The sequence below is a fragment of the Notechis scutatus genome, chromosome 3, assembly GCF_049901735.1.
Source record: "Notechis scutatus isolate UNSWTSFEM ecotype Mainland chromosome 3, rNotScu1.2, whole genome shotgun sequence".
In the NCBI taxonomy this organism is placed as follows: Eukaryota; Metazoa; Chordata; class Lepidosauria; order Squamata; family Elapidae; genus Notechis; species Notechis scutatus.
Genome location: NC_142011.1, coordinates 123,114,894 through 123,127,074, shown reverse-complemented (window position 1 = coordinate 123,127,074; position 12,181 = coordinate 123,114,894). Strand labels below are relative to the sequence as shown.

Sequence of the window (12,181 nt, the reverse complement as noted above, 5' to 3'; positions counted from 1 at the left end):
ACCACTGAATCCATACTTTTCTTCTACAGATTCAAAGTACATGTAGTTCTTAACTTACGACAGTTCATTTAGTCATTGTTCATAGTTACAATGGCGCTGATTATTTTTCTTCACATTTGTGATCATTGCAACATCCCCATGGTCACATGATCAAAATTCAGATGCTTAGCAACTGATTCATGCTTATGATGGCTGCTGTGTCCCAGGGTCATGTGATCATATTGTGTAACCTTCTGACAAGCAAAGTCAATAGGGAGGCCAGATTAACTTAATAATTGTGTTATAATTTAACAACTTCAGTGGTAGTGGCAGAGTAAACAAACACAATTGCTAACTGACTAAACTGAGCATCAGGTTAAATGAGGGAAGTCAACAAGTGATTCATTTTATTTAAGGTTCAGTTATAGGAAAAGGCAGAAGAAACAAAGACTCTTGCAACAAAGCAAGCCAGAATTTTGCAAGCTTCCTGACACAGTCCAAAAGAGGGAGACGTATTTAGAAGAGTTAGCATTCACACATCTGCTAAGGAGAAGCACAGGTAACATTTCAGCTGGAAATGGAGTATAGAAAAGAGAAAATGTTTCTAGATATAGGTAGTCCTCAACTTACAGCCATTCATTTAGTGACCATTCAAAATTACAAGGACACTGAAAAAAGGGACTTATGACAGTTTTTTCACACTTACTGACTATTGCAACATTGCCATGGTCACGTGATCAAAATCCAGACACTTAGCACTTAACTGGGTCCTGTGATATTTTGCGACCTTCTGTCAAGTAAAGTCATTGGGGAAGCTATATTCACTTAACAAAAGTGTTACTAACTTAACAACCGCAATGACTCAGCCACAAATAATAGGTCATGATCATAATCATAAAATACAACTATCATAAATCATAAGATACATTTGGTGATAGTCATAGGATACTAAATAAGCAATCAACAAATCATAATAGGATACTAATAAAAGCAATCAACATAAATCATAAGATACAAATGATAAAGTTATAGTCATAAGAAGATATAGAGCTGAGTATCATCAACACACTGCATCATGATCCTGCAATCAACAATACAATGGGAAAAGTTGAGGGTGGAATAACTTCACTATTTTAGTCGGAATGGTCACCTTGAGTCCTTAATAACTTTAAAAAAATCTGTAATTACCAGACTGGCTAGAAATGGATTGTCACTGAAAAGAGTTCTTCAAACTTTTTCCTAAGTAGACATGCTTGCCAGATACCCTGTACTATATGTTGGTATCAGTTTTGACTAAAAGAGATAATTGTTCCATGCAATCATTTTTTTAAGTTTTTGCTCTGACCACAGTATTAAGTTTGCATAAAATCTCAACCAAATTGGGAATGTAATTTAAAGGGAATACTATTCCAAAGGGCAGGGGCTGTAATAGATAAGGCAGGATCTAGGTCCCTTCAGATGGCGTTGCTTAATGGAAGGATCTGGAGCCTTTTGTGGTTCATTGTACCAACCAAGCAGAAGTCAAAGAAGATAAGAGAGTTAGTTCTTGATGCTCTCTGAGCTGAGTAGTTTGCTTGCAGATATTACTAACTAGGTAACAGTGAGTTATTACCTAGTTGGGCAATGAAATGTCTGCAAGCAAACTACCAACTTTGACAACCCCAACTAAGAACCACAGTTAAACCCTGAACTGCAGATATTCTGTTCCATTGAAACAATGGAAGATAATCAGCCCCTAGGCCCAAAGGGTGAAAAACTATTGGTGAAAACTGCTTGCACTTGGAAGCGTACTGGTAATCAGTGCAGACCATAGAACAAAGCTATTATACAGGCATGATGTAACAGGCCCATAATTGCCTATGCTCCTGCGTTCTGGACCAGTTGCAGCTTCCAGATAGTTTTTAGGGGCAGCTTTATGTAGAGAAAATTACAACAGCCATGCATAAAGTAATTATCCAAATATTTATAAAACTTTTATGAGGAAAATTAACTTCAGCATTCTTCTTTCATTTGGGGGAATATAAGGAGTGTCAATAAAAAACACATGCATACAGCATGCTTGTTTTTCTTGGCCAACTAGGAATTTGTGACCAATGAGTCTTTCTATGATGTGAAATGTAATAGTGAAAGTTTTAACTTTTCAGAACAAAACAGCAGTAAGAAAATGGAAGTAAGAAATGCAACACAGCACTTAACTGTAAATCTGAACTCCACAGAGTCTGGGAATTAGAAGTCTATTTTAATTTGGAAAGGAATACCAAATTGGAGGTTATTTTATATGTAGTCAATTTACAACCATGACTGAGCCCAAAATTTTCATCATAAGTCAATGAAGTTGTAAAGTGAACCAATATATGACTAGGACCAATTTTATGACCATTTTTACTATGGTCGCTAAGTGATTCCAGCTTTCCCAAGTGATGTTTCTTGTTGGAAACTGGCCCAGGCGGTTGGAGTCATGTAACTGCAGAACCCTGTAACCAGTCATAAATCCAGGCCGGTTCCTAAGTACCCAAATTGCAATCACAATGACCATGGGGATGGTGTGACAAATGTTAAGTGTGAGGACAGGTTACAAATCAATTTTCCAAGGCAGTTGTAACTTTGAACAAATGTACAGTTGTAAGTTGAGGACCTCCTGTATATATTTATTCTTTTTGTTAGCCATTTCTTCTGTTAAATCATGATAACTTATTCTATCTTCAAATAAGTAAATAAACACGTGACACATAATTAGACTGCATGTAGCCCTCACGTAACTGATTATAACATTTCATTCCCATATGAAATAACTGTATAGATCAGGGGTCTTCAAACTTGGCAAGTTTAAGTCTTGTGGGCTTCAACTCCCAGAATTCCTGAGCTAACATGACTAGAGGTGGAATTCTGGGAGTTGGTCCACAAGTCTTAAAGCTGTCAAGTTTGAAGACCCCTGGTATAGATGATCAAACAATTTCATTTTCCTCTACATAAACCATTCACAAGACATGAAAAATTAGGGTATCAGGAAAAGCCTTGAACAGAATGTTCTACCTTTGCTTTGCCTGTATATGAAGCATTTTATACCTAAAGAACATTTTCATTAATTGTTGAACAGCAATTAATATATTATAACCACCAATAAAAATCACTGTTGTAAAAATAATCCCGTCAGAAAAATTTGATTACATTAAAAACTGTAGAACAATGCAATTAGTAAATATACACATATATTTCATACAAGTACTAAAAATACAGCAGCAAATAGAAAGAGGAACAACTGGTAAGAAAACTGGTGAACTATGTATGCCTAAAACTATTAGGTAACAAGTATGTTTCAAGTTGTTAGATAACAAATAATTTTAAGTTACAGTTTACTCTGCATTATGGGTTAAGAACCCTCTAAGAAGGAATACAATTTAAGTTATGCTTAACCTAAACAAAGGCTGAGGGGAAAAATACCTAAACAATATATTTTGAGGGGGAAAAATTGAAGGCAGTATTTCTTATGTATACCATAAATTTGTGACATTTTCTTCTATACAGTGTTATGATTATTATAGGCCTAGGTAGCTTTAAAATGAAGCCTTCATATTCCTAGATTATAGGTCTATTAATGACTATAACAAATGAACAGGACCCGCATGCTCAGAGGATCTGAATGTCTTACTAATAAAGAATTGGGAAGGGATGTTATTATCAGATATGCTTTAATTTGGAATCCTGCATTGATCAGCAATTTGGATCCGTAGCCTAAAGAAACCTTGTAAATTCTATGATTCTATGAAAAGATGGACCACTGATCTGACCAAACAAAGCTATACAGTACTTATATACAGTACGTCTAACCCACTTCATCACCCACTCCTAAAAAACAAGCATTTCTTCCATTTATTTACTCAGGAAATGAACTACTCTACAGCAGGGGTGGGCAAACTTTTTGGCTCGGGGGCCTCATTGACTTTTAAAATTTGACAGACGGGCCGCCACCTGGTGTCAAAATGCCTGTCATTACAAGTCAAAATCAAATGAATGCAATCATTCAATCATTCACATCAAACCTTAATTCTGTACCAATCTTCGGCGGGCCGGATTAAAAAGACCAACGGGCCAGATGTGGCCCGCGGGCCGTAGTTTGCCCACCCCTGCTCTACAGCCTATTCTTGAAAATGTTCCTACTTACCTGCATTATTTACAAGCAATTTCCAACTATTTTATATAACAGCTTCATCCCAACATAATACCACCCCAGGAAGTGTACCTTAACAATGCAAATAAATTGATTTGCAGAGATAGGGCAGAGAATTGTAATTCCTGCCCTTCTCCTAAGGAAATTTAGACAAACCAATTAATTGCAATGGAAGGGGGAATTGCTTTTGTAAAAGCTAAAAATCAGAGGAGAAAAAAACTTTTTCTTTCTTTCTCCTTACCACCTTTCTGTTCTGCCGCCAGCACGATTTCTTGGAAGTTGAATTCTTGTTTTAAAATGCTTCAAAGTCTGATAAGAGAACTTTGGATTGCTCTGTCATAAATGAAGTTATTCACATAAATTAAAACAGACTTTTCTTTCCAACTCAGTCTTTGTATATCTCTCAGTTTTGCCACAAATGTCCCATTAATTTTTCTTTCTCCCACTGCCTGCCAGATGTATTACTTTATCTGCATGTGTTCTAAAATATAAACCACTCAACATACATATACACTGAAATTATTTTTCACATGAGCCCAAGACTTAAATGAACACATTAAGAATTGCAAAAAGAAGGTTTGGGAAAGATTCCAAAACAGAAGGTTTCTATGATAAATTGACTGATTTAGATAAGATCTTGACAGGTACTGATGAAAAGGTGATTAAAAATTGTATGGATATTTATTAGAAATTAAGCTAGAAGAAGAACAAATTAAAGAAACAATGATTGCTTGGGGGAAGAATTTTGGATATGGGATTGATTTAGAGAAATGGCAAAAATTGTGGTCTCAAAATTATAAAATGACAATGTCAATAGCATATAAAGAAAATTTGTATAAGATGTTTTAAAGGTAGCACCTACCCCCAACAAGAATAGCAAGAATGTTCAAGAACAAATCTGAAAAATGTTGGAAATGTCATCCGATACCTGGCTCATATTACCATATGTGGTGGATGTGTGCAGATGCTAAAAGATATTGGACTAAAATCCACACATAGTTGGAAAAAATGACAAAAAAACACATAGACTTGAAACCAGATATATTTTTATTGGGAATTTTACCTGAAATATACAGTAAGGAATTGAAATATTTGATTGTAAATGTATTAACAGCGACTAGGATTGTATTTGCTAAAAACTGGAAAAATGAGAAAATACCAATGCAGGAGGAAGTTATTAAGAAAATAATAGAATGTGCTGAAATGAGTAGATTGACATTTGAAATCAGAGAACAAGAAGATAAACAATTTTATAAGATTTGGGATTTATTTTATCAATGGTTAGACAATAAAATATGGTAATGAAATATGTAGAATTTTAGAATATAAAGAATATATAAAGATGTATTATCTTTATCATAATCATAATATAATGATGGGATAGATTTGGGATGATAATATGAATTGTCATAAATCAATTAAAATATGGATTATCTTGCAAAACATGAACAAATAATAGTATAATCAAATGATTAACAATGATATTAATGTATTTAGGAATATTTTAGATAATATGAGAACATATACAAGTAATTGTAAGTGATGACTATGAAGTAGATGCACAAAACCATTTGTAAACCAACCGACACACTGTATGTACATAAGTGGAAGATGCCTTGATGTTTTTATGTTGTGTTTGTGTATGTTTGTCTAAAAAATAAATAAAACTTTTTTTTTTAAAGAATTGTAAAAGAAGGTTTGGGAATTCAAGAGGGAAAATATATAGTTTCACACATTCTTGCTAATATTCAGTATTTTTATCCCTAGAAATACTGTTGGGTAGAAGTCTGCAACTTGTTCTTCCTATTTCCATACATTTCTTACATACAGTAAACATGGACCTACAAATCAGATCATCTTGCTTTATACAATTTGTATCGTTCTCAGAAAATATTCAGACCTGAAGTATCTTTAAAAATTTTAAGTGAAACAATCTCTATGAAGTCAAATATAGTTGAATCAAAAGACAGATAATGACATGACTTTTAATAGAATTCAAAGTTCATAAAATCCATAAATTAGGAATTACCACAGGAAGGAAATCCTAGAGATAAAAAAAGAAAAGAACAAAGGTTGGGAAAAGAAAAGCAGAGTAAGGAGAACAAGGAAGGAAGTGATATGAAACAGAGGAGTAGTTGAATAAAACAAATAGTGAATGAAATTGCTGAATAATTTATTGTTCTTTATGCAAACATTTCAGAATCAGTCCTTCATATTTGCAATTTTCAATTAACATTTGTGATATTGTGTAGAAGTTAGGCTCAAACAGAGATATCCCCATAAATTCAATTTTTGAAATTAAGAGTATACAGGTAAAGATGATATACATATATTCCCTAATTAATCTAACCGTCCATTTTCTTTTATGCCTTCTTCCTTAAGTTCCAGCAACAAGCACAGCTTAAAGAAAAATGCTGGATTTGGGAAAGAGTTGATTATCTTTTGTCACACATTGTTTCTGCTCTATGACTAACACAATTTTCACTTTCAAATGATTGAAACACTTTTAAATTCATGTCTGCCGAATGATGAAGAGTTTTGTTATAAAGGAAACATATTAAAATTCTAAGAGATAATGGCTAATGAGATTGGGGGGAAATGCTTTTTTAAATTTCCGTTTAACTAAGAATTTGTGTTTAGTGCTAAAGATCTAATTGACGGATTCCACTGTTGTTGAATGAGCTCAATGTTGTTCTCGTGTATTTTTTTTTCCTGCCTTTGTAAACTGTACCAGATACGTTCTTGTGTTTCTGAATTTTCCATTTTTATGCTGTCCATTACTGGAGTGATAGAAAATGTACAGCAATAATTTGTGGCACAATCTTTCTAGGACTGAGTCACTTGAATTGCAGTTAGAAGATTCTATTATTGAACCTTATCTGCAGTAAAACAACTCTACCTAAAAAATTACCTCCTGAACAGACTAGAAAGCTCTGTAAGACTTATCGCTGACACATAATTTAAGATGCTCTAACAAGAGGCTTTAAACATCTAATCACCCACTTGCATTCTGAAGTAGTATTGTCTCAGGAAGAGATATGTAGCCCTTGACTTACAACTGTCTGCTTAGCAACTATTCAAAGTTATGACCACACTTCAGTTACTCATCAACACAACCATGTTTCTGGTTATGTGACCACAACATGACCAGTAATATGGTTTTGCAAAGTTTTGCTGAAAACTGGCACTTATAATTTTTTGCAGAACTGTGACATAGTGAACAATGGCTTTGCTTAATGACAACAGTGTTCACTTAATGACTGTGGCAAAAATCATGATAAAATCAGATTAGTTATGTGACCAATTCATTTTACAACCGTTACAAGTTTTGATCATATTGGGCAGGCTCCATTACAGTTACCTGTATATATCCCTGTCCAGAGGGCTACTTGTATATATCCCTGTCAATGTGGTCCTGAAATTATCTGGATTTCAACCCCAGCTTTATCTATGTGATCTTCATAAGTTTCTTCAGTACTTTTAAGCCATTTATTTAGCCCTACATTCCTAACAACAAAAAGGAAATTTCAAGCAACACATTTGATCCTATTTTGGAAAATCTATTTTTTCAAGGGCTATTTTTTTCAATTAATATGGTAGGTTAAATTTGTTTGCTCTTTAACCAGAGTGCATTTCTTCAACTTGCTAGCTTTAAACAAAAAAAAAGTTGCAAATCATCGTAATCTGGACCCAGAGGTTCTTTTTTAAAAAAAGAAAACCAGAAAGAAAAGAAACCAACCACTATAATTATGTAGATCTTAGAATGCAAAAGCAACAATTCAGTGCACCAGAATAGTATCAAATGCTCAAAAGCCACAAATGACCAACCCATTCTTAAAATCCTCCAAAAAGGGTGGGTGGAAGCAACCACTACAAATCTGATTTCTACTCTCAAATTTATTCTATTGGTCATTCAGGTTCTCTTAATTTTGTAATTACTGTATCTTTTTAGCCCTCCAAAGATTTCAAGAATTATCTGATGTTCTGTAACAAGTATTCTCTTTTCCATCTTTCTTTTTAGGATATCTTTTGGAAGATTATGGTTATCTTCATTGCCTTCTCTCCACTGTCTCCAGGTACTTTTAACATGAAGCATTAATTAAGCATCAGGCGCTTCTGAAAACTAGTATAATCAGATAATTTTATATCATACATTGCCTATAGATTTTACTTTTACCAGACGTTCAGCTATAACCTAAGATTCTATATTGGACAATTATTCTTAACCACAGAATTCTGAATGTTCTTAGACAAATGCTTTCATGCTTCCTGTCAACAAATGTTAAATCATTTATAATTTTTAAAGTTTGCAATTACAACAATAGTAGCTCTTATATGATACAAATTACAAAATACCTGACAATGGATTTCTGTCACACTAGATAAGTACCGGTAGTTAAAACAAGAACATACAAGTTATTCTCAATGACTGCTTGTGAATAGTCACTATTTAAAAACAGGCCTATCTGAATATCCTGTAAATTTTATGTCTGATCTAATTATTTGCCACTTAATTTCCTTTTCATTGTGTGTGTGTGTGTGTGTGTGTGTGTGTGTGTGTGTATAATTATAATTTATTTGACAAAATCAGTAAGATACTACACAGGCATCACATCAAGACTGGCTTCAAAACAGACAGAAAAATAGCAGCCATCCTAAGAAACCCCAAAGATAAAATTGACCTGGAAAACCAAGGCATATATGAAGTCCCCTATGCATCATGCCCTGCCACATACATTGGACAGACCAATAGAAGAATAAGTACCTGCCTGGATGAACACAAAAATGCAGTAAAAAAGCTGGAACACAGTTCCTCACTACTCCAACACATGAAAGCTACAGGTCATAGCATCGACTTCAATGGCACCCAAACCCTACCCACTATAGAAAACTGCAGCCACAGAATTATCAGAGAAGCCATAGAGATTGAAAAAAGACCTGAAAGCATGAATAGAAGAGATGATTCCACCAGACTGTCAATTATTTGGAAGCCTGCACTCACAAACAAAAAAATCTCCACACCACAAGCCAGGTAAACACCTGGGCACAAACAGATCCCCCCCTGATACCTCCAGCTCAAACACACCCCAACCAGGCACCCAGATGAAACCTAGCTTCCTAATAAATGATGGCTGTCCATTTACTCGGAGCCAAGCTGCACTAAAAGCCTCCAATACAGGAACACAATGTTGCCAGCCAATCAAGACAAAAAAAGCCAGAAGATATTAGAAACACCAATCAAGTAGAACACAGCAAACTCCAAGACCTATAAACACAGACCAAGACTCCCAACCAATCAGGATGAAGAAAAAACCATTCTGGCACAGCAGTAGGCTAGCCCCAAATTTAAAACTGAAACGGCTGTGAAAGTCTGACTCACGGACGAACGCAATACAGAAGCCTGATGATGGCAGATGAGATTCTGCCGAAACATTGATACAACTTTAAAAGCACAACTATAATGATGTGGGAAAATACCTGAACAAAGCTGAATACCATACATGTAAGTACCTGCGAAAACTTAACATACACACACACACACACACACACACACACACATTTCCTTCATATGTAAGGAAATTAAATTGTAAATAGACCAGACATGAAACTTATGGAATATTCAGATAGGCCTGATACACACACACATCAGGCCTATCTGATAATACTTCCTACATCTTATAAAATGTAAGTTATATGAATTCACAAAAGCATACACCATGATGAAAATATCAATACTGAAAGTGTGACTTACTTTACTTTCTATGCTGCAACATAATTACCTCTCTAGAAATTATTTCCTAAAATATAATATCCAGACACTATCCCTTTCCTTCTATGACAAGGTACAGTACCTTATGACCAAGGTACAGTACCAACCTAACAAAGGACCAGCCAGATGACAGGCTCACAATATACATTTGAAGTATAGTATGTTGTTGTGATGCAAATTACTAGTGAAGTATTTTTGCAATCTGATGAAATAGGATTAGCTGTCTATGGCATATAGCACAAAGAGAGCCCTGTATTTTTACTATATTACCTTCTATCGTTATTACAAACCAACGCTAAAGCCCCAAATTTACACTAATTCATATGCAGCCCTATTTCTATTGCAGTATTTTTCTCTCCCCTGCCTTTCCCCATCAAAGGAACTTTTAAAATTACTTTTACATTTATCCTCCTGTATGCCATTCACCTCCCCTTTACTAGTGAATCTAAAACCCTTTTACAGTAAGTGGTTGTAAAGTTTACCTAATCCTTTATCTTTGATTTATACAATATGCTTCATTACTGATTTATACAATTAGCAAAGAATGTTGAACTTGGCATAACTGAGGCCACTCCATGCTAAAATCTCATTTTTCAAAACTTGGAGACACAATTCACCTAGATCAGGGGTGTGCAACTTACAGCATCATTGCGGTGTCATGTGATGTAGTGGGACTTTTTTTTCCCTTTGCTAAACCGGGAGGGGCTGGCCCGTGGGCTGAGAGTTTGACACTCCTGACCTAGATGTTTTTTCTTCATGTGCTAATTTTTTAATTACAAAATATTTTCCAAGAACAGAATAACAATCAATCAAATTACTAAATCCTATCTGCAATTTAAAATGCCATAATCCAAGATAACTGTACAACCAGGTGATGGATAGATCTCTATACTGTATTACGCAAAAAATGGAATTAGTACACATTTGGGAGTTAGTGTATTTTGAAATAATCTCACCATTTCCTTTACAGAATGAAACTGCACATACTACAAATCTACTACCCTATCATGCTTAAATTGTTTGTGTACTTTTTCCTCTCCTGAAGAAAAAAATTCCTTCTTTCCTTACATAAATAATTTTCTTAAGAAATAATCTGATGCATGGCTATTTCGCAATAAATTGGTTTGAGCCGAATGAGAATTAACCTCACAGAGAAAATACATCATGTGGGTCTGTTCTAGTAAATTTCCTATAGTGAAAAAAATGCCCATCTTCGATGACCGAGAATGCCTACATTAACTCCTCCTTGTTTTCATCCGCTGCCAGGAAAGGCCACCTGTGGGACCTTCTGCCAAGAACAAACTGCAAAGTCTCAACCCTACCAAAATTCACTTCTTTATACAGCTCTGCTCAATCACTTCACAGGTTTCCTCCGCATAACCTTTTTTGTTTCTTCATTAGAGGTAGGGAAGAGTTGCCCCAAACTTGCATGCTTGCTGCAAAAAAAAAAAACCAAGCAACTAAGCGGAGCTTCCTCCAACCAGGCACCACCTCAAAAAATTCCACACATCGGGGAGAGGAGGAAATGGAGCTGAAATTATTCCCCCCCGGCCCCCGTACTCACACAAATTGACGGCCGGACAGAAGGGACTTAACCTCAGCACGCGCGCGCCCCACCCTTCCCTTTCTTCCCGGGCAACTCTTTGTGACTCACGTGCTCGTCGGTTCTCATCCCAGCCGGAGACTCGGCCACTCACCTTGGCTCCCGCGCTCCACGCTGCCACTCTCACTTGGTTGCGGTTGCCGGTCGTGGGCACCAGCGCAGCTCTGGCTTTTACTATTCTCATTGGCTGACTCGTCTAATTGCTCCGGCTGCTGCAATACCTCTTGGGCACTCGGGGCCTCGTTGCCGCCAGCGGGCGCCTCCACCGGCACTACCGTGAAGTTGGTGGGCATAGTAGCGCTTTTTCCACCGGAGCGCTAGCCTGGACAGATCTTGGACAGATCCAGAGACGCCTCACGAATCCACAACCCGCCGCCTACCCCCTCCCGGGTAGTTGTGGCAGGAAGAGCGGCGAGGGCGGCTCTTTCTTCCCTTTTCTCCGCCTCTCCTCCCCGCCCCTAAGAGCGGCTGCCCGGGCAACAAACCTTGTTTGCCGCCCTCTTTTGCTATCAGTCAGGCAATAGAGGCGCCTCGCATGAAGGGGCCGTTTCTCCAAAATGGAAAGGCGGGGAGAGAGCGAAGTGCCTTCCTTTCTCTTCATATCGGCTACCGGCAACGTTTGTGCATCTTTTCTTTCAGTCTGCTGCGTTGGCCTCTATAC

At 36.4% G+C, this 12,181-nt stretch overlaps 1 protein-coding gene across 5 annotated transcripts in view; it reads right to left on the bottom strand.

The window, feature by feature from the left end:
• The window catches only part of SLC12A7 (solute carrier family 12 member 7), a 117,312-nt gene extending 105,356 nt beyond the window's left edge, over positions 1–11,956 (bottom strand). For 3 of the 5 annotated variants that reach the window (XM_087961123.1, XM_026672499.2, XM_087961125.1), the window contains exon 1: positions 11,615–11,955. In XM_087961123.1, the coding sequence (XP_087817249.1) occupies positions 11,615–11,813 (199 nt within the window). In that variant the 5' untranslated portion in view covers positions 11,814–11,955. Of the gene's footprint in view, positions 1–11,571; positions 11,591–11,614 lie in introns of those variants that run through there. The other 2 variants (XM_026672500.2, XM_087961124.1) reach the window with 2 other exon arrangements.
• Positions 11,957–12,181: the final 225 nt, after the last annotated feature.